The sequence below is a fragment of the Salmo salar genome, chromosome ssa01, assembly GCF_905237065.1.
Source record: "Salmo salar chromosome ssa01, Ssal_v3.1, whole genome shotgun sequence".
Lineage (NCBI taxonomy): Eukaryota > Metazoa > Chordata > Actinopteri > Salmoniformes > Salmonidae > Salmo > Salmo salar.
This window is the reverse complement of record NC_059442.1, coordinates 150,175,821-150,200,212: the sequence shown is the minus strand read 5'-3', so window position 1 is coordinate 150,200,212 and position 24,392 is coordinate 150,175,821. Positions and strand designations below refer to the sequence as shown.

Genomic DNA, 24,392 nt, shown 5'->3' with positions numbered 1-24,392 from the left:
CTGAAGCACGTAGCGCTTAAAAATCGTCTGTCCTCGGTTGCAACACTCACTATGAGTTCCAAACTGCTTCTGGAAGCAACGTTAGCACAATAACTGTTCATCGGGAGCTTCATAAAATGGGTTTCCATGGCCGAGCAGCCGCACACAAGTTTAACATTACCATGAGCAATGCCAAGCGTCGGCTGGAGTGGTGTAAAGCTCGCCGCCATTGGACTCTGCAGCAGTGGAAACGCGTTCTCTGGAGTAATGAATCACGCTTCACCATCTGGCAGTGAGACGGACAAATCTGGGTTTGGCGGATGCCAGGCAAACGCTACCTGCCCCAATGCAAAATGCCAACTGTAAAGTTTGGTGGAGGAGTAATAATGGTCTGGAGCTGTTTTTCATGTTTCAGGCTAGGCCCCTTAGTTCCAGTAAAGGAAAATATTAACTCTACAGCATACAATGACATTGTCCACATACTTTTGGTCATGTAGTGTACTTCATAGTAGTAGCTGATGTCTTTGTACTAAATGAAACCCCTTGCTGAAACTAAGTAGGTTGTCATAGACACACATCAATACAGATCTAATGATGTTTGTATTAGTCAATCACACAGAAAACTCAGGTATTGTTACAGATGTTTTTATTCAGGTCTTTAGACACATATTTCATTTACACTGCTGTACCTCAGTAAAAGCGTACATAGAAACCTGCACCTTATAATCCTCCCCTCCTGTCCTTTCGTCTCTTACTTTTCTCTCATTTTCTCTCTCCCCCTCTTCTTCTCTCACTCTCTTTTTTCTCTCTCTCACAGCAGGAAAAGAAAAGATGACAAGTACAGTAAGACCTGACAGAGATGAGTGTTGGCACCACCAGTATCCATGGCAACAGATGATTTACACACATTCCCTGGAGAACAAGTGTGTGTCACGCCTCTGTCCGTGTTCTGGATCTCCACTAGCCTCACACTCCAACATAGAAAAATACTCCACAGAGTTTCAGAGGTATAATGCACACAATTATAACACACACACACACACACACACACACACACACACACACACACACACACACACAAATATATAATACAAATGTATACACTCAAACTGCCGCACACAACTGTGTAGTGAGACTTACTTTTTTAATCATATTTTTACATTGACTCTATTTTCTTTTTACAGTTTTAACACAACTGAGATAGAAAACCACTTCAACCTACAATAGTGTCTGCAGAAGTCTGCAAGGTGTCCTTGACGTGTTTCTGTAAGTTTGTGTGTGTTTGTGTTTGCGCGTGAGTGTGGAATATGTGTGTGTGTGCGCACGTGTGTGTATTAACCATCTGCCAGGCAGTGAGGACTAAAGAGGTTGAGGGAGAAAGTCTGCAAGGTATCCTTAAGGAGTTGTTTTGTGTGTGTGTGTGTGTGTGTGTGTGGGGGGGGGGGTCTGTCTGTCTGTCTGTCTGTCTGTGTGAGATGTGAAGGTCAGAGACAGAGGAACAGTCCCTCCTATCTGGACTTTCTGCTCCAATCACATTAGAGTCAGTGCAGTCTAGTCCAATGCCAGTAGTGTCCATCTAATCAAGGTAGAGTCAAGAGGCCCTAGCAGGTTAGTCCTCTCCTCGATTGTTGACCTGTCCCATTCTTCACACTTGAGGTTTAAAGTCAGAGTGCGAATTACCCCATGACATTCGGGGGGGGGGTCTCTATTGAAAAAAAATTATGGGCCTAATAATGAAGATGTCATTTAAACGGTAAAAATGAATGACCTTTTAATGTGGCATGAACACAACCACTCATGATATTTTAATTTGATTATCAAACAAATCACTTCAAAAAGTAGGCTACCTGTGCATGTTGGTACACTCCAAAATAATTTCCAGCATTCAAACTGCATGTATATTCACGTCATTTGATGAATGGAAATAGACATTTGTTACAAAACACCAAACAGTGTGTCTAATGACATTCAGAGGTTGCCATTGATTAGGCCTGCATTAATTGATGCGTCTCACTGACGAATTGAAATTTTTTGTAGCCTGAAAAGTCGGGACACCTGAAAATGCGTCTCAAACTATCCTAGGAAAACAGGATGGTTACCCTAACACACAGTGTCAACTTACTAGACCAGGCTATAATGTGTATTACCATGAACTTCTAATAGGCCTACCAGTAGCCTATTTCCAGTCGCGGTGAAAACGCTTCCTATAGACTACTTTCAATGCATTTTTCAGAAAAAGGTGGGTAAACAGCGTTTACTTGCGTTTACCCACCGCTAGGCCTACACCACTGCCGGTAGCCTACCCTCTCAGCCGAGGCAATTTTACACACATGAACACACACGCAGAACAGGTAGCCTACATTCAATATAATACATGAGTTGAATCAAAACATGTTTTACATCCTAGTTCATGAGCTGTCCATAACTCATGAGTTAATGCTTGGAGTCTTCACAGATCGTGTGACATAAAACAGTAACTTTCTTTCCTTACATGAATTACATTAATGACGGTGTTATTTGTCATAAATAAGTATTTAACAAATGAATTAGAACATTGAACTTACACCCTGTACCCTGGATCTTGGAGATTTCTGAAAATGTACTGTAAGTGTAACTATGCCTACATGACATTTTATGATGTGAAAACAGTTGTCATGGGCACATAAATCCAAAACAATGTATACCTATGCCATGGCAACATCAGATGCTTCTAACCAAACAAGTCACCTTAAAGGCCTACTTTCATTAATGTATACTCTATGTATGGACTGGATGCACATTGGTGACTAGATATAGGCTAGTTGGTTAGTGATACTGTTGTTCATCATCATCTAGGAAAGAAAACAAATATTGATAGAAAATAATAAAGCTAAATAAATGGTCTGGTACTTCTGGCCACGGGTGACACGGAGAACACCAGTACCCACACGCACCTGAAAAACAAAGCAATAAGCGCTCTAAACAGCTGACTGACAAAATAAAACAATGATAAATCAACAAATACATCTAATGCATTGGAATAAAGGCTATTTTTATCAAGGACTTCCTCAAATGAGGAAGTACAAAGGAAAATCTATGCGTAAAGGAGCTCAGCTGAGGCCAAAATTCAGCAGTACTAAGTGAACAGCTCCTCTACATAGAAATATATGGTTTAAACTATGACAGAGAGATAGGGGTGTTTGTTTCATTTGGAAGCTTTTATTCTCATATTTACCACTGTAAAACATATTTACCACTGCATTTTAAAGAAATAGGAGAATAGTTAAATTAGCATTATTTAGCGACCCCCCAAAGTTTGACTTTAGTTGCACATAAGGGAGCTAACGTCTCATTCAGGTGAGCTGAGCCCCCCCCACATCTCCCCCGTAACGCGCACCCTGTTTACAGTTTCTTTTAAAATGCATAAGAGGATGAATTTCTGGAGGTGCAGTGTCCCATCAGATTTTTAGGAAGTGCATCTTTTGGCAGCACACTTCACCAACTCATTCTGCACTCTATCAGTTAGACATCAGAACTGCCATCTCAGCCAAAGTGTCTATACACTCAGAAACACCAAGACAAAGGGTGGTAATGCAGACCTGAGAGTCCACAGTGTTCAGGGTGGGAGGATAGGACAGGGCCTGTGTAGAATCATCCATCCAGCATCTGTCTCCTCTCTCTCCTTCTCTTTGTCTCTCTGTAGAATGAGTGCCAGTCTCTTCTCTGTCCTCTCTCTCTTACCCTCCTCATCTCATCACTTCTCCAATACCTTTCCTCCTTTCTTCTACTCTGCTTTCATCTTCGCTCAGTTTTTCTGTTGATGTTGTTGTTTTGACATGGTAGTGGAGGATGTGATGTCACAGAACATCCTGTGGGTGGCGTTTGGGCTTCCTGTCTGACCCCGAGGACAGAGTTTTGAGGTCAGCAGTCAGGAGTGTACGTGTGTACTACAGAGCCTGGAGCAGAAGCCCCAACATGGACATGCACACACTCACACACTCTCTCACAATCAGGGTTCCAGGGGCTGCTGCAGAGTGCTGGGCTCTACCCTCTTCTCCCTTAGAATCCTGTGCCAATAACGCCTGAGAGAGAGAGAAAACGAAAGAGAGAGAGAGAAAGAGGGAGAGAGAGAGAGAGAGAGAGGGGGAGAGAGAGAAATAAAGAGAAAGAGGGGGAGAAAGAATTAAACATAAGATGTAAATGTGTTTTGAGGAGAGAGAGAAGATGAGAGAAAGATGGGAAAGACAGGATTGAGTTATGAGTGAATAGATGGATGGATGAACAGAGTGATGAAGATAGTTAAAGATGGATGGACAGAGTACATTTACATTACATTTACGTCATTTAGCAGACGCTCTTATCCAGAGCGACTTACAAATTGGTGCATTCACCTTATGATATCCAGTGGAACAACCACTTTACAATTTTTTTTCATTTTTTTGGAGATGGAGATGCAGAGAACAGTAAACTAGATACGACAAATGGACAGAATGTGGACGAGTGTTACAAAGCAGGAGGAGCGATTTCAACCAGGTTGCTCAAGATTCACTTTGAAATTGAACATCCATCCATTTCCAGAGGATGTTGGGAGATTCCATGTAAATAAAATGCCACTAGGGGCAGCGTTGAGCGCTAATACCATCAAGTAGGCTTGGGTTTTGCTAAAGCATTGTGAACAGGGATGGTGGATGGGTATAAGCCACAAGCTCTGACTCCTATGGTTGTGTGTTCAATCCCAGTGGTAGACTTAATTGTTTTGTTTTATCCCAAAACTTAACCCTTAACCATTAAGGTATTATTGAAAGAGGAGTCACAGCAGGAGGAGCAACATAGGGTCTCAAAAACACCTACAACAGACAATAATGTGAAATGTGTTGCTTTCCTACAACCTGCTATTAGTTCTGTCAGAGACAGACATGCAAGCACACACACACACACAAACGCACACATGCAAACACACGCATGCACACACACTCACTCACTCACTCACTCACTCACTCACTCACTCACTCACTCACTCACTCACTCACTCACTCACTCACTCACTCACTCACTCACTCACTCACTCACTCACTCACTCACTCAAATTCACAGACTCTAATGCACAGACACTCACACTCACCTCTTCACACTTAAAGTCATTGGAAGGAATGCACTTTTGTTCTCCATCCTGTAAAAAAAAACATACACCATCAGCATTGACTTACACACAGCATGAGCAACAAGAACACACTCACCAGACTCATGTAATGTAGCCTATACTCTCACACTCACTCACTCACTCACTCACTCACTCACTCACTCACTCTCTCTCTCTCACTCTCTCTCTCACTCTCTCTCTCGTGCGCACGCCAGCATCTCCAGTTATCTCCCTCTCCCATCAGCCCCTCTCTGGGTCTCATTAGCATATCCACGCCCGTCGCCTGGCTGGAAGAGCCAATCAAATCTTATCTCTTCTCAGAACACGAAGAGCTGTTTTCATGGCCAGGAAATGAAAAGAATAATAGAGAGCAGAAAACTGAGAGAGAAATAACTAGTTAACGTTATTAAACACACCTCCCCCTGCCCTCTACATGATCAGTCTGAATGTCAGGAGTTCTGTGCAGGAGGCAGCAGTCCTGGGATTAGACTCCCAGCTGCAGGGCTCTGACAGTTTAAACATACACTACAGTATACACATGCAAAATCATGCACGAACGCACACACGTACACACCCATGTATGTATGCATATACAAACAGCATGAATAATTCCATTCTATTTCACACTGTTACCTTTGTGTATTATTTCTGTGTGTATTCCCCCCTCCATGCTCCATTCCAGTTAGACTTATATATAGAGCGGCAGGACCAGATATTTCAGATAATTAAATAATTCATAGATTATGCCCAATATCCGCTATGAAAGTAGATACACTACTTCACCTGAACCAACGTCACTAAACACACGCACACACACACACACACACACACACACACACACACACACCTTAAGGTTGGCGCAGGTTGAGAAAACACAGGTGCTGTCCTGAGGCTTGATTTCATTGGCATGGAGCGAGGGGGCGGGCTTAGAGTTCAGTGGTGGCTGTATGGGAGGAAAGGGCGTGGCCAAAGACTCTATAACAGGAAGTACACTCCCCTCTGGACCATAGCCAAACGCCTGGATGGCATTCTCTACAAAAACAGGCAGGAGAAAAGGAGAGAAGAGACAGGTTGTGACTTTAAGAGAGGCAAGATGGAGTGCAGGTATTGTAGCTAGGTCACTGATATTTAAAAAACAAAAAAAACACCTAGGGACCTCTCTCTCACACACACACACACACACACACACACACACACACACACACACACACACACACACACACACACACACACACATACACACACACACACGTTGGCACTCCACTCACTGAGGCAGGTGTTGTGTGTGAAGTCTCTGAGGAAGGCGTCACACTCATTTTCCTGGTTGCCAGTCCCTCTGCAGGAGCACCAGGGAGAGATGGTGCTGTTACTGGGACTGCTGTTCATGTAGTTAGGAGTCACATCAGACCCTGGAGAGAGAGGGAAGGGGGATGATAGTAAGGACCAAGAGTATGTTTGAAGAACACTTCTGCTGGGATAGAAACCTCTACATCAAATTGCTGTAATATGGAGAAAGTGTGTGTAAAAAAATTATAATCTTTTGGGTTAATCCATTTCAATTCAATCACTTTTTTGACAGCACCCCTTTTGATTTGAATGAAACGTTCCATACATATTAGCCCATTGTAGAAGTGCTCTGAAAGTGACTTTCTGGACCTGAATGTCAAATATATATATATATATATATATATATATATATATATATATATATATATATATATATATATATAAAATGTCATTTTTTCACCTAAATGTCAATTATCTAAACATGCCTAAACTCAGATTTTTTCATATTCCCATATGTTGTAACTTATTTTACATCAAAGGTTTTTGTGTTGTGTCCGACATCGGTTGAGACACAACATGCTCTTGAATACATGGTGGGTGTCATGTTTTGGCTGATAAAATGGGAATAAATTATACATTTTGACTTTCAAAAGGTACCACAAAGATGGTTGGAGGTCCACACATCAGAGAATGTTAACTTGAATGGGAATATCTGTTGTTTTTAAATTATATTGTCAAACTTCCATAGGAAACCTTTTGAAATCATAGAAACACAGATAATAGAACAGACATGACCATTTAAGTTGACATTCGACGATGAGTGGACCGGCGGCCATCTTTGTGGTAGTCATTTAAATTTCAAGGGCGTTTCAGATTTTCGGCTAGGTGTGTGTGTGTGTGTGCGTGTGTGCATGCGTGCGTGTTTGTGTGTGTACTCACCAATGAGGCCTACGTAGGCCATGAGGCAGCCATGGTAGTTATCATGGGGACAGCTGGTGATGGAGTGACCAGTCATCTGACAATTCGTATGGAAATCAGCCAGTCTTGATCTACATGCACACACACACAGGCACACACACTTGAGCTGTCTATTGATGTTCTGTATTATGTAATTCTGTAATATGTTTCATATTTTGTGTGGACCCCAGGAGGAGTAGCTGCCGCTTTTGCAACAGCTAATGGGGATTCTTATAAAATACCAAATACATGGTCATTTTACCATTTTACTTGCAGTACGGTCTATGATCATACTGTAGGGTTATTTTATGGGAGATATTGTTTTCTACGTGACTGTTGTATAGTTCTAAGATATTGTGAATCAGTTGTTCTGAATTGTAATGTTAATGAATGATCTACCTAGAAACTACTTTGCACTTTTCTGATTAGTTGTATGTTAGTTATTTGTTGGAATAGAATACAAAATGGTTGAGTTGATGCATGGCTGTAACTAGGTTTTGACTAGACTAGATGGTATACCGTTTGTCAGAATTTACTTTTCGTAGCAGGTTAGGAGAACTTATGCAGCAGGTTAGGACAATTAACATAGCAACTTAGGAGAATTAGGTTCAAGTTAGTTAAAGGGTTAGCTAAAATGCAACAAAAAAATATATATAATTTTGACATGAACTTCATCCAATCTTAACATCCTCTCTCGTAGAGGGGGAGAGCGGGAAGTCGGCTGTTTTATGCCGGTCATAAAATACGCTGCCTCTATGCTCTGTAGTGTTCGAGATTGGAATGTAAACAGTGGAACACAGAGAGACCCTTGGACATCAAAAGTTTGAATAATTAAACAATATTTATATTTTTGAGAATGTGGGAGTGGTCCATGGACACTTAATTAACAGTCTTGGTGAGTTTGTGTAATTTGGTGATCTAATGAAGAACAAGAAACACTCATTACTGTGTCTTTGGTTGTGTATACTTCTTAATTATGGGTTTACATCTAAATATTGTGAAACATATGTGATTAAACATGAAACTATTTGTGAAAGATGTAATGTCATGTTGACCTTCTAAATGAGAAAATATAGGTTTTCATATAAAGTTAACCAAATCAGTGGCCACGCCCATGTGAGCATAGGCATTACGTTGGCGTCATGGACCACCCTTTTCTCAGAAGTGTATATATCCACTCCTGACAAAATTTACATTAGACCAGAAAATATAGAACTGATGCTACATGTTGAAATGGTTAAGAACTACAACTCTATAGGCCCAGGAGACCAGACGGCGTGTAGTGTTGGCTACACGGCTGGAAATGGTTAATTAAACTCTGAGACTATCGATCACTACAGAATAAGAGCAAATCCTAGACATAGAATTACTAGTCTGCAGCTGGAAATTACGTAAGTCTAGTACGAGAATACTGACAACCACGGAAGCATCTATTCTATGCAACGACCATCTGTACGCCTGACGTAACCATTATAACAGACACTATCCAGAGCCGCTGAGAAAGCGACAACTACGAAAGACATAGTGACTTCTGGGGAAGTTAACCAGAGACTCTCTGATGAACTGACTCTCCAGCAGATGGACCAGCGATTCCAACAGAGAAGACAACAACGACATATGGGCGTAAATATATACATTGCAATCATTTTCGAATGAGCGGCCGTTGATGTGCAATGGATTAGCATTTCAATTAATATAATTATCAACTATGTGTAGTGAATACATTTTGTCTTTCCCACGTTTTATCTGTCCCCACCCCTTTCCATTGTCTACCAAGCCGCCATAACGGTTTAGCCAACTAGGGACTTATGAATGCATTGTGTTAGTTACCAATAACTATATTGTTTGTTTATGTATTTCTGTGATTCGTCTAGTTAGTTAGTAAATAAATAATTAAGCCAATTTGTATATCGTTGATTCATTCATGGAGACTAGGGTTCATGCAGATATCCAAGGGTTTGCGACATTCAGTAATGAGAACTGATGAGGAAATAATGACACATTAATAGAAGACTAATCGATAAGATATCTGACGAGTTGATTCGGGAAATGGAGACTGTATAAACATTTTCCCGTGGTGCCTCGACTTCCTAGTTAATTAAAGTTTACATGATTAGTTTAATAATAATTACACACAGAGAATTGGTTTGAGAAAATAACAGTCTTCACATTTAATGATAGTCACAGATACGACACTGCCATAACAATGGGAGTAGTTGTCCACCAACGGCACAGCGAGCTGTCTAGCTCCTGCCTATCCTTTCTTTGGATTGGTGGATATATCTAATTATTGTAAACCTTTTTTGAATATTCAAAACATTGCTTATAAGCCATTCATTTTTGGTTGACCAAATTCGCACTCTCTCATTGGCCTCCATACAAAAACACCTTGTTTGGTGGGCGAAACTACAAAAAAACGCCACCTGCTGGAGGGAGACAGATTTACCGCTGTGTTGGGCCTCTCTCTTCCTCTCTGGTTCATCATTAAGCCAGAAAAACTGTAATCGGTATTCATCCAGTGTTTGTCTACAAAGTGAGTCATCCATCCACCGTCTAAAAAACCCTTAAACTACAATACTATCTTTGCGCATTTTAAAAACATGTCATGTTATTATCTTTTACGGTTCCATGTTAATCTGAATCCTTCTCTTGTTTTGTACGGATGACTGTTGAAGAGTCTCAACCCCATGAAGAGTCAACTCTCTACTCCTACACCATCCATTCTCACTAGTCAAGCCTTTAGGGCTTTCACCAAATTGTGCTGAAAAACGATTCATTACTCTGAGCTTTTAACACAATACAGATTAGTGACATCTTCTGGTCAGCAATGAAAAGCAGCGTTTGATGTTAATATAAAGTAATGTTTTTCCACAATATTCATCAAATGGCCATGGCACAGCAGTTAGTTATGAGTCTTAGTAGCCTCCAATCAGTTACCATTACATAGTTGCACCTTCCATCATGCTTCCCTTTTTTGTTTTGAATCCCTTTTTTTATTGTCAAAACTGAATCAGTGGCATTATATAGGATGCTTAAGACAGATACTTTACTCAATAAAACTAACTGTTTATAACAATGTGCAGAAAGTGTGGTGTCACATAAAACGATTTTCAAAATAATATGCCTATGCAACGATTCGACCCCATTCCCTGTAGTCTGAGTGTCCTGATCCCCGGGACCCCAACTCTACCTGCTACCATTCAGGTGACACTACATAAAAACATTTAAATGTGTAAGCACGGTGACCAGTAGATGTCAGTGTTTGAAAGCAGCTTGGAATCGAAGAAAGAACCGTAACGACATTGAAATCAGTGGGATCTTGCATTTTTGCAACACGATTTGAAAAACCACATGATCAAACAAAGTTTCGTACGTCATTGATCATGTGATAATATTTACTTTGCAACAAGCATCATTACGTGTTAGTTCAGTAGTACTTTGGAAACTGCATTGGAGCGCAGGTATCAATCGTCCCATCACTCATTCTCACAGTCCACTCCGCCATTTCCTGGTTGCAAAATTTCGAATGGTTCCAGTTTATGTGACAAAACAAGCAGTCATTGTGTAGATACTCATTGTACCATCTAAACCGCTGTGAAATATTTTCAGTAACGAAAAATATTGTATTTTCAGCTTTTTGAAGCTGGTGTACAGAACCTAAGAACGGGAAACATTGAAATAGTGCACATAGAACAGATCTACCACTTCTTAGGACTTGATTTCAATAAAATTGACAAATCTATAATACACATTTCTATGTGAATTTGGTCAGGCCGCCAAAAGAGTTATACATACCACAGCTTTAACAGCTTTTTGAGGAGGAGAGGAAGTGAACCCTAGAACCCCAAAGACCTTCTGGTGTGTTTGTAAACAGCTAGCTAGCTAGCTAGCTTATTCTAGTTGTTTTCTCAAAGCCAAAATTTGCATTTTGACAACATTATTCGTGGGTGGGTTGGTCCTTGTGAACTGGGCAAATCTATTTTAGAAAATGTTAGTTTATAGATTTCCCAAAGAAGCATCGCATCGGGCAGCATTGCCTGCATGGATAGTAACATTAGCAGCAGGAGGTGCTAATTTCTATGTTTCCTAACCTCAGATACAGAGACCTGTGAAAGCTGCTAAACCCTGTCTGCGGATGAAGGTCCCAGAGAAAGTCTTAAATCCTGGAGAGACTGAAGGGTATATCTCCAATGGATTAAATATGTCATTGCTTTACTGTTAGAATTGGTTGTAGGACTACAAAAATACTGATAAAAGTAACAATGCATAGACCTAGAATATGCATGACCAATCTTGCTCCTAGAGATCTAGCTACTGGGTGTGCAGTGTCGTGACTTGACTTTAACATTAACCTGTTAGGGCTAGGGGGCAGCATTTGCACGTCTGGATAAAAAAATGTACCCGATTTAATCTGGTTACTAATCCTACCCAGTAACTAGAATATGCATATACTTATTACATATGGATAGAAAACACCCTAAATTTTCTAAAACTGTTTGAATGGTGTCTGTGAGTATAACAGAACTCATTTGGCAGGCAAAACCCTGAGACATTTTCTGACAGGAAGTGGATACCTGATGTGTTGTATTACCTTTAAACCAATCCCATTGAAAAACACAGGGGCTGAGGAATATTTTGGCACTTCCTATTGCTTCCACTAGATGTCACCAGCCTTTACAAAGTGTTTTGAGTCTTCTGGAGGGAGATCTGACCGAACAAGAGCCATGGAACGATGATGTCCCATTAGACACCTGGCGCGCGAGTTCATGTTGGGTACCCTCGTTCCAATACGTTATAAAAGAGTATGCATTCGTCCACCTTGAATATTATTCATGTTCTGGTTAAAAAGGCCCTAATGATTTATGCTATACAACGTTTGACATGTTTGAACGAACGTAAATATATTTTTTCCCCTCGTTCATGACGAGAAGTCCGGCTGGCTTAGATCATGTGCTAACAAGACGGAGATTTTTGGACATAAATGATGAGCTTTTTTGAACAAAACTACATTCGTTATGGACCTGTGATACCTGGAAGTGACATCTGATGAAGAGAATCAAAGGTAATGGATTATTTACATAGTATTTTCGATTTTAGATCTCCACAACATGACGTCTAGTCTGTATCGCAACGCGTATTTTTCTGGGCGCAGTGCTCAGATTATTGCAAAGTGTGATTTCCCAGTAAGGTTATTTTTAAATCTGGCAAGTTGATTGCGTTCAAGAGATGTAAATCTATAATTCTTTAAATGACAATATAATATTTTACCAATGTTTTCTAATTTTAATTATTTAATTTGTGACGCTGACTTGACTGCCGGTTATTGGAGGGAAACGATTTCCTCAACATCAATGCCATAGTAAAACGCTGTTTTTGGATATAAATATGAACTTGATAGAACTAAAAATGCATGCATTGTCTAACATAATGTCCTAGGAGTGTCATCTGATGGAGATTGTAAAAGGTTAGTGCATCATTTTAGCTGGTTTTATGGTTTTGGTGACCCTGTCTTTGAATTGACAAAACATTACACACAACTCTTGTAAATGTACTGTCCTAACATACTCTAAATTTATGCTTTCGCCGTAAAACCTTTTTGAAATCGTAAAACGCGGTTAGATTAAGGAGATGTTTATCTTTCAAAGGGTGTAAAATAGTTGTATGTTTGAAAAATTTGAATTTTGACATTTATTTGGATTCAAATTTGCCGCTCTTGAAATGCACCTGCTGTTGATGGAGTGCACCACGGGTGGCACGCTAGCGTCCCACCTAGCCCATAGAGGTTAACTATCATATCCATAAACAGTCAACTTATTAATCATATCCTCGTATCATATCACCATTCTGAACAGTCATAACCTCCTTGCATCTGCAAAAACCCGAGTCTTACTGATGATTCAGTACTACAGAAATTGGTTAAATTGTTTATTTACTAGCTAATTAAATGGGAACACAGGATAAACACACACACTCTGCACTGGTTATTGACTGGAGACATAATACGCTGAAAAGGTCCCTAACGGAATGACAACAACATCAAATCAAATGTTATTAAATTCCCAGGGTCCTTAGCTTAGTGATGAGCTTTGAGGGCACTATGGTGTTGAACGCTGAGCTGTCGTCAATCAATAGCATTCTCACATAGGTGTTCCTTTTGTGTAGGTGGGAAAGGGCAGTGTGGAGTGCAATGGAGATTGCATCATCTGTGGATCTGTTGGGGCGGTATGCAAATTGAGTGGGTCTAGGGTTTCTGGGATGATGGTGTTGATGTGAGCCATGACCAGCCTTTCAAAGCACTTCATGGCTACAGACGTAAGTACTACGGGTCAGTAGTCGTTTAGGCAAGGTTACCTTAGTGTTCTTGGGCACAGGACTATGGTGGTCTGCTTAACCTCTCTAGGCTAGGCGGGACGAATTCGTCCCACCTACGTAACAGCCACTGCTATCCTGTGGCGCGATTTTCAAAACCTTAAAAATCCTATTACTTCAATTTCTCAAACATATGACTATTTTACAGCCATTTAAAGACAAGACTCTCGTTAATCTAACCACACTGTCCGATTTCAAAAAGGCTTTACAACGAAAGCAAAACATTAGATTATGTCAGCAGAGTACCAAGCCAGAAATAATCAGACACCCATTTTTCAAGCCAGCATATAATGTCACCAAAACCCAGAAGACAGCTAAATGCAGCACTCACCTTTGATGATCTTCATCAGATGACAACCCTAGGACATTATGTTATACAATACATGCATGTTTTGTTCAATCAAGTTCATATTTATATCAAAAACCAGCTTTTTACATTAGCATGTGACGTTCAGAACTAGCATACCCCCGCAAACTTCCGGGAATTCGCTAACATTTTACTAAATTACTCACGATAAACGTTCACAAAAAGCATAACAATTATTTTAAGAATTATAGATACAGACCTCCTCTATGCACTCGATATGTCCGATTTTAAAATAGCTTTTGGTGAAAGCACATTTTGCAATATTCTAAGTACATAGCCCAGGCATCACGGGCTCGCTATTTAGACACCCGGCAAGTTTAGCACTCACCATAATCATATTTACTATTATAAAAGTTTCATTACCTTTTGTTGTCTTCGTCAGAATACACACCCAGGACTGCTACTTCAATAACAAATGTTGGTTTGGTCCAAAATAATCCATCGTTATATCCGAATAGCGGCGTTTTGTTCGTGCGTTCCAGACACTATCCGAAATAGTAAAGAAGTGTCATGCGCATGGCGCAATTCGTGACAATAAAATTCTAAGTATTCCATTACCGTACTTCGAAGCATGTCAACCGCTGTTTAAAATCAATTTTTACGACATTTTTCTCGTAGAAAAGCGATAATATTCCGACAGGGAATCTCCTTTTCGGCAAACAGAGGAAAAAATCCCAAAGGCGGGGGCGGTCGGGGTCACGCGCATAAGCCAGTGTCTCTTGATCGGCCACTTGAGAAAGGCGATAATGTGTTTCAGCCTGGGGCTGGAATGACGACATTCTGTTTTTTCCCGGGCTCTGAGCGCCTATGGACGACGTGGGAAGTGTCACGTTAGAGCAGAGATCCTTAGTAAATGATAGAGATGGAAAAGAAGTTCAACAAATGGTCAGACAGGCCACTTCCTGTAAAGGAATCTCTCAGGTTTTGACCTGCCATTTGAGTTCTGTTATACTCACAGACACCATTCAAACAGTTTTAGAAAATTTAGGGTGTTTTCTATCCATATGTAATAAGTATATGCATATTCTAGTTACTGGGTAGGAGTGGTAACCAGATTAAATCGGGTATGTTTTTTATCCAGCCGTGTCAATGCTGCCCCCTAGCCCTAACAGGTTAAAACATGTTAGTATTACAGACTCGGACAGGGAGAGGTTGAATATATCAGTGAAGACACTTGCCAGTTGGTCAGCGCATGCTCGCAGTACACATCCTGGTAATCCGTCTGGCCCTGTGGCCTTGTGAATGTTTACCCGTTTAAAGGTCTTACTCACTTCATCTGCGGAGAGAGTGATCACACAGTCTTCTGAAACAGCTGGTGCTCTCATGCGTGTTTTAGTGTTATTTGCCTCAAAGCAAGTACAGAAGTAGCTCATCTGGTAGGCTCATGTCACTGGGCAGCTCTCGGCTGTGCTTCCCTTTGTAGTCTGTAATGGTTTACAAGCCCTGCTACATCAAGCGAGCGTCAGAGCCGGTGTAGTACGATTCGCTCTTAGTCCTGTATTGACTCTTTGCCTGTTTGATGGTTCATCGGAGTGCATAGCGGGATTTCTTATAAGCTTCCAGTTAGAGTCCCGCTCCTTGAAAGCGGCAGCTCTAGCCTTTAGCTCAGTGCGGATGCTGCCTGTAATCCATGGCTTCTGGTTGGGGTACGTACGGTCACTGTGGGGACGACGTCATCGATGCACTTATTGATGAAGCCGGTGACTGATGTGGTGTACTCCTCAATGCCATCGGAGGAATCCCGGGAACATATTCCGGTCTATGCTAGAAAAACAGTCCTGTAGCTTAGCATCTGCTTCCTCTGACCACTTTTTAATTGATCTAGTCACTGGTGCTTCCTGCTTTAATTTTTGCTTGTAAGCAGGAACCAGGAGTATAGAATTATGGTCAGATTTGCCAAATAGAGGGCGAGGGAGAGCTTTGTATGCGTCTCTGTGTGTAGAGTAAAGGTGGTCCAGAGTTCTTTTTCCTCTGGTTGCACATTTAAGCTGCTGATAGAAATTTGGTAAAACAGATTTAAGTTTCCCTGCATTAAAGTCCCCGGCTACTAGGAGCGCCGCCTCTGGGTGAGTGTTTTCTTGTTTGCTTATGGTGGAATATAGCTCATTCAATGATGTCTTAGTGACAGCCTCTGACTGTGGTGGTATGTAAACAGCTACAAAGAATACAGATGAAAACTCTCTTGGTAGGTAGTGTGGTCTACAGCTTATGGATACTTGTTAAAGAACAGATGGAGAGGGAAAGAGGGACAGAGACACTTAACATTGCCACATTCAGAAACTACTCTCACCTACAATCACCAAATATTTCGCACACAAACCACCACCCACTTTGAGCAAGAAGTCATGAATGTATTTATATGAAATTCCTGGGTTCAACTGGGATCTCTCGGTGAACGGGGCAGCCTTGGAAAGGGGGTTGGGCCTTTTCGCGGGACGCTTGTAAGGCTCTGATTGTCGAAATGGTTCCAACAACTCTACTGTTGTCCGGTATCCAGTGACTTGTCGTGTAGTCCTGAACAGAACTACAGAGATGATTTTCTTTTCCTTCCATTCGCTCTTGAAGATACTTATTTGAAGATAGGCTAGCCAGACTGGTTCCCCAGTGGTGTGATGAGAGTAGCGTAATACGATGGTTTGAGCACAGTAACAGGATGGTCATACTTCAATTCACTTCCCGAATATACCTTCCTTAGGACAGCTAATCAGCCGTACCAGTGATTGTCCGGGAGGTGATTTTATCGTCTCCAGCTCGTATTGAGATTCAAAGTTCAAACCATTTTAACCTGTTAGGGCTAGGGGGCAGTATTGACACAGCCGGATAAAAAACGTACCCGATTTAATCTGGTTACTACTCCTTCCCAGTAACTAGAATATGCATATAATTATTGGCTTTGGATAGAAAACACCCTAAAGTTTCTAAAACTGTTTGAATGGTGTCTGTGAGTATAACAGAACTCATATGGCAGGCCAAAAACTGAGAAGATTCCATGCAGGAAGTGGCCTGTCTGAAGAATTGTGTTTCATCTTGGCTCTTTTTATTGAAGACTGAGGATCTTTGCAATAACGTGACACTTCCTACGGCTCCCATAGGCTCTCAGAGCCCAGAAAAAAGCTGAACGATATCGAGGCAGGCTCTGGCTGAAACACATTATCGCTTTTGGCAAGTGGCCGATCAGAGTACTATGGGCTTAGGCGCGTGCCCGAGTCGACCGAATGCTTTATTTTCTTTCGTCTGTTTACCTAAACGCAGATTCCTGGTCGGAATATTATCGCTTTTTTAAGAGAAAAATGGCATAAAAATTGATTTTAAACAGCGGTTGACATGCTTCGAAGTGCGGTAATGGAATATTTAGAATTTTTTTGTCACGAATTGCGCCATGCTCGTCACCCTTATTTACCCTTTCGGATAGTGTCTTGAACGCACGAACAAAACGCCGCTGTTTGGATATAACTATGGATTATTTTGAACCAAACCAACATTTGTTATTGAAGTAGAAGTCCTGGGACTGCATTCTGACGAAGACAGCAAAGGTAATAACATTTTTCTTATAGTAAATCTTACTTTGGTGAGTGCTAACCTTGCTGGGTGTCTAAATAGCTAGCCCTGTGATGCCGGGCTATCTACTGAGAATATTGCAAAATGTGCTTTCACCGAAAAGCTATTTTAAAATCGGACATATCGAGTGCATAGAGGAGTTCTGTATCTATAATTCTTAAAATAATTGTTATGCTTTTTGTGAACGTTTATCGTGAGTAATTTAGTAAATTCACCGGCAGTGTTCGGTGGGAATGCTAGTCACATGCTAGTCACATGCTAATGTAAAAAGCTGGTTTTTGATATAAATATGAACTTGATTGAACAAAACATGCATGTATTGTATAACATAATGTCCTAGGGTTGTCATCTGATGAAGATCATCAAAGGTTAGTGCTACATTTAGCTGTGGTTTGGGTTTATGTGATATTATATACTTGCTTGAAAAATGGGTGTCTGATTATTTCTGGCTGGGTACTCTGATGACATAATCTAATGTTTTGCTTTCGTTGTAAAGCCTTTTTGAAATCGGACAGTGTGGTTAGATTAACGAGAGTCTTGTCTTTAAAATGGTGTAAAATAGTCATATGTTTGAGAAATTGAAGTAATAGCATTTCTAAGGTATTTGAATAACGCGCCACGGGATTACACTGGCTGTTATGTAGGTGGGACGATTTCGTCCCGCCGACCCTAGAGAGGTTAATAGGGGCCTGTTCGGCCAACCTTTTCCTGTAGTCCACGATCAGCTCCTTTGTCTTGCTCACATTGAGGGAGAAGTTGTTGTCAGGTCTCTGACCTCCTCCCTATAGGCTGCCTCATCGCTGTCTGTAATCAGGCCTACCACTTTTGTGTCGTCAGAAAACTTAATGATGGTGTTGGAGTCGTGTTTGGCCATGCAGTCATGGGTGAACAGTGAGTACAAAAGGGGGCTAAGCAAGCACCCCTGAGGGGCCCCAGTGTTGAGGATCAGCGTGGCAGATGTGTTGTTGCCTACCCTTATCACCTGGGGGTGGCCCGTCAGGAAGTCCAGGATCCAGTTGCAGAGGGAGGTGTTTAATCCCAGGGTCCTTAGCTTAGTGATGAGCTTTGCGGACACTATGGTGTTAACCTCTCTAGGGTATGTGGGACGAAATCGTCCCACCTACTCAACAGCCAGTGGAATCCCGTGGCGCGATATTCAAATACCTTAGAAATGCTATTACTTCAATTTCTCAAACATACGACTATATTACACCATTTTAAAGACAAGACTCTCGTTAATCTAACCACACTGTCCGATTTCAGTTCCCCGTCCAGAGCTTCCGGTGACAGTTCCCCGTCCAGAGGACGGCCCACGTAGAAGTGACCCTTCACAATGGTCACTCTCCAGGGGATTTTTCTCTGGCCTCCACTATCCGTGCTCTACCCTTTTGGTTCCATTGCTTACAGCTGATGTGAGATTATTTATGGCATGAATGCCCAATGCAGACATACTGTATGATGGGATTAGAATTGGCCTTGTGGGGATGTCCAATGCACATATGGCTTGTAATTTCTATACTAAAACAGGATTAGCAAATTGTTTACATTTTGTTGAGATATTTTCTGCATTTGAAATAATACTATTAGAAATAGGAAAAGCACTCACACATCTGAGAACATATGTGTGTGGGAATCATTTGCTAATAACTTGAAAGAAAATAAAAGGCTGATACTGGCAAGAGCAGTGTGTGTGTTTTTCTTTTTTATTAGACAATTAATGAGGCTAACCATGTTGAAGGATACCAGATCTGACTTCTACAGCTTCATCCCTTCATTAAAATGGATTAGTGCAAGCCTTACCCTTGTAATGAAGGTAGGCCTTAAAGTGGAACTGACAGCATTTTAACTACTTTGCAGATATGAAACAAACAGACAATCATAATATCAGTCAAAAATATCAAATTCTCAGTTTATGCTACATAACCAACTTTATAAGACGTTTAAAAAAGAGTTTATATTTGACTCAACATTCCATGACGTACACTAAGGCACTGTTGGTAGAATAGATGGATGCAGTTCAATGCATGTTTCATATAACTCCCTAATACATTTCTTGGTAGTCCAAAAAATATTGCTATCAGGATGCACTGTTTGTTTCAATGACTCAATATTTTGGACAAAAACAGATGAATGTAACTAAGGCTGGGAATGTCAATACAATCAAACTAGCAAGGGCACTGAACACAAGTCAGTCATAGCGTGACTAATAGGCTAGCATATCTATTTACGTAGCAAGCTAAAAACACGGAGCCTAACGTTAGCTAGCCATCTGCTAGATAACATGTAAACAGCCTAGCTAACCAGCTCTGTTAGGGCGAGTAAAATGGTCAGAGTGAGTTCTCTTATTTGTGTCTGGAAGTAGCTAGCTAGCAAGCTAGCCAACTTTAGCCGGTTAGCTTGGGTGCTTGATTGCAGGAAAGCTGCAGAAGGACGAGTAGGCTACAATTTTATTAGTGCAATTTTGACGGCCAACTAGCTGAAAAAGTTAGACAGGGTTTATCTAATGTTCCTAGGTTAGATTTTACCTCATCTTGCTCTGGCTAGCATTAGTTGTTGATCTTATTGTTGTTGATGTGCATAACTGAGGGAGAGAGAGCCTACCTTTTCATGGTTGTTTGATCAATAGGACTGTAAAGTTCCCAAATGTAAGATTGACATTCTGTATCCAGTTCAAAGTGAATGATGGCAGGCCTGTGTAACAAAGGGCTCGTTTGCATAAAGGCCTACTGTAGCTCTGGTTGGCTATGGTGCACCAATCTGCGTAGACTCCAGTCCTGGACGAGACAGATGTTTTTTTAGGTTTTATTTATTGCAGTGTCCATTAATTGTCCAAACACACAGCCACTTTCCCACTCTATATTGCTATCGACTTTTCACAAATGCCTCAGTATACATAATTCCTAAACATTCTAAGAATTTATGAAACCGTGAAAATTACTATATGTACAGTAAGTGCTCGCTTGTCAGAAAATGTTTTTAAAAAGTGTTATATTAAGATTTCATGTTGGTAAATTATGTAATTTCCACTTTAAGGATGACTTGCACAGGGGAGAGACATTATTAGCAAATATCACTATCATAAGGGCATGCAGAAAGGAATATTTTAATGTTAATTTCATTTAATTTCAAAATACATGTTGCTTGAAACAAAGTTGCAATTTGTTTGCTTCATGATATGTATCATCCTGTTGTAATTATATGTAGTTCAACATTATCACCACAAGGCGTCAGTGCTAGAATTGGTATTATAGTCTAGCTTTACTGTAATCAAACCACTAGCTAGGTCTCGTATGTGATATCGATAATACATGCCTAGCAAGCTGTTCATTAAAACTACAGTATGTTTCTTAGTTGAAAGTTAAAGGGCAATACACCTGGATAAAATATGTTTGCGTTTTGAGGAAGCAGATGAAGAGCAAGGGGAGACAGATCATCACCTCTTGAAAAGCAGAGTCAGAACTAAACATTTCGGATTACTCCATTCAAAACAATTGCGCACATTTAGCTCACTATCATCAGAGTTATACAGCAAGTAGCTGCATGCTTTTCATGATCAGTAAACACATTTCCAATCCTCTGTGGGCTCTGCCTGTCAAGCAGCAGAATGGTGCATTTGCCGATATACTGTTAGCTAATAATGTTTACTACCATTAGAAACTTTCAAATCAAATCAACTTTCTACAGTTGATTAAACATGTTGGTAAGTAGACCTAATGTACTTGTTCCTCCAACATGGTAGGCCTACCTAGCAAAGTTAGCGAACATTAACATCATTTCAACATTGTTTTTAAGAGTGTTTAATCATGATTGCTGCTGACAGACATGATAGGTTACATTGATTGATGGACCATGTCAATTTGACTAGCTAGCTAATAACAGATCACGTCAATATGGCTAGTTATCAAGCAAACTTTCAGGGGATAAAGTAGATGGATAGCAATATCCAAATATTGTTTGATTTGCATGCCATCTTTAGTGGTGATGACAGTAACGTTAGTCGAACTGACAACTTTACAAGGACAATGTCAAGCTCTTTCCAAAACCCTAAACTCTGATGAAGCAAGCTAAATGACCCATGTTGTTTGCTTAGCTAGCGATCTACAAGCCAAATGGATAGGCTACCCTCATGTATCTGAAAAAACATGATCAATTGATGTTTACTGATCATGAAAAGCATGGAGTTACTTGCTCTATAGCTCTGATGATCAAGCTAAATGTGGAATAATCTGAAATGTGTAGTTCTGACTATGCTCTTCAAGAGGTGATGATGTTACAACCAAATACTTAATATTTATTTAACAATCCCTTGAAAACCGCATGCAGTTGTCAATGGTTTTAGTGGAGATGCGAGTCTCCTTTCCCCCAAGCATGCAAATCAAACACTCTGCACCTTATTGTGACACCTTATTGATAACGACCTATACACTCACAATGACTGCTACTCACCTGACTCATATAATCTAGTCTATACTCTCTCTCTCTCTGCCTCAAAGGAGGCTTATAGGTTTAAAAAGAGCCTAAAATGGCCACTTCCATCATGATTTTCCCCACATGATTTAAAAAAATATAAATGTAAAAAGCATGTCAAACATCCTTCCTCCAAATGAAGCTTGTATGTGAGAATTACCAGAACAATCCGAGATACTGTCACGATTGTCGTAAGGAGTGGACCAAAATGCAGCGGGAAAATGTTTACTCGTCTATTTTTTTATTTGAAGAAGGAAAATAAAATAAACATGTATACAAAACAAACGACTCCAAACAGTCCCGCCAGGTGCAACAAACACTAAACCAGGAAATGACTACCCACAAACCACCATAAAACAAACACCCCTATAAATAGGACCTTCAATCAGAGGCAATGAGAAGCAGCTGCCTCCAATTGAAGGTCAACCCAATAAACACCACATAGAAATAGACCAACTAGAAATAATATAGAAATACACTAACATAGAACATAACCCAAACAACCTCGAAACACCCTAAACAAACACCCCCTGCCACGCCCTGACCAAACTACAATAACAAACAGCCCCTTTACTGGTCAGGACGTGACAGTACCCCCCCCCCCCCCAAAAAAAGAATCCCCTAACTAAAAGGAGGGAAGGGAGGGTGGCCACCTACAATAACTACAATAACAAACCGCCCCTTTACTGGTCAGGACGTGACAGATACCAAAAACATTTTGGGCTACCCTGCGTGGAACCGCTATCTCTCTATGTATCCTATCACACTCTTTTGCTCTCTTTCATTGTCCTGTTGAGTGTAATTGCAGTGAAAGTGTGTGTGCGTGCATGTTTATGTCTCCTATAGGGAGTAATTGCGTGTTTGTGTGTGTGTTTGTGTGTGTGTGTGGTATGTCATGCGGTTATCAGCAGTACCAGAGCAGTGTGTGAGCACAAGCCTCCTAAGGAAAATGTGTGACAAGAATATTATTACAGTGTGTGTTTGTGTGTGTGCGTACGTACAGTGCATTCGGAAAGTATTCAGACCCTTTTACATCCGCATCGAGCTAAAGGCTAGAGCTGCCGATTTCAAGGAGCGGGAGACTAATCCAGACGCTTATAAGAAATCCCGCTATGCCCTCAGACGAACCATAAAACAACCAATGCGTCAATACAGGATTAAGATTGAATCCTTCAACACCGGCTCTGATGCTCGTCAGATGTGTCAGGGCTTGAAAACTATTACGGACTACAAAGGGAAACCCAGACGCGAACTGCCCAGTGACGCAAGCCTACCAGACGAGCTAAATGCTTTTTATGCTCGCTTTGAGGCAAGCAACAATGAAGCATGCACGAGAGCATCAGCTGTTCTGGATGACTGTGTGATACACTATCGGTAGCCGATGTGAACAAAACCATGTGAACAATTTCCAAACGCCTGAAGGTACCACGTTCATCTGTACAAATAATAGTACACAAGTATAAACACCATGGGACCATGCAGCCGTCATACCACTCAGGAAGGAGACGCATTCTGTCTCCTAGAGAAGAACGTACTTTGGTGCAAAAAGTGACAATCAATCCCAGAACAACAGCAAAGGACCATGTGAATATGCTGGAGGAAACAGGTACAAAAGTATCTATATCCACAGTAAAACGAGTCCTATATCGACATAACCTGAAAGGCCACTCAGCAAGGAAGAAGCCACTGCTCCAAAACCACCATAAAAAAAGCTAGACTACGTTTTGAACTGCACATGGGGACAAAGATCGTACTTTTTGGAGAAATGTCCTCTGGTCTGATGAAACAAAAATAGAACTGTTTGGCCATAATGACCATCGTTATGTTTGGAGGAAAAAGGGGAACGCTTGCAAGCCGAAGAACACCATCCCAACCATGAAGCTCGGGGGTGGCAGCATCATGTTGTGGGGGTGTTTTGTGCAGGAGGGACTGGTGCACTTCACAAAATAGATGGCATCACGAGGAAGGAAAATGATGTGGATATATTGAAGCAATATCTCAAGATATCAGTCAGGAAGTTAAAGCTTGGTCGCAAATGGGTCTTCCAAATGGACAATGACCCCAAGCATACTTCCAAAGTTGTGGCAAAATGGCTTAAGGACAACAAAGTCAAGGTATTGGAGTGTCCATCACAAAGCCCTGACCTCAATCCTATAGAAAATTTGTGAGCAGTACTGAAAAAGCGTGTGGGAGCAAGGAGGCCTACAAACCTGATTCAGTTACACCAGCTCTGTCAGGAGGAATGGGCCAAAATTCACCCAACTTATTGTGGGAAGCTTGTGGAAGGCT

The 24,392-nt window shown here is 40.9% G+C and overlaps 1 protein-coding gene across 1 annotated transcript in view; it reads right to left on the bottom strand.

Moving 5' to 3' along the window:
• Positions 1–608: 608 nt before the first annotated feature.
• LOC106568017 (GDNF family receptor alpha-2) overlaps positions 609–24,392 on the bottom strand; it is a 74,705-nt gene continuing 50,921 nt past the window's right edge. The window contains exons 6-10 of the mRNA XM_014138011.2: positions 7,325–7,434; positions 6,367–6,507; positions 5,946–6,130; positions 5,081–5,128; positions 609–4,040 (exon numbers count right to left, since the gene is read on the bottom strand). Of these exons, the coding sequence (XP_013993486.1) occupies positions 3,906–4,040; positions 5,081–5,128; positions 5,946–6,130; positions 6,367–6,507; positions 7,325–7,434 (619 nt within the window). The 3' untranslated portion in view covers positions 609–3,905. The remainder of the gene's footprint in view (positions 4,041–5,080; positions 5,129–5,945; positions 6,131–6,366; positions 6,508–7,324; positions 7,435–24,392) is intronic.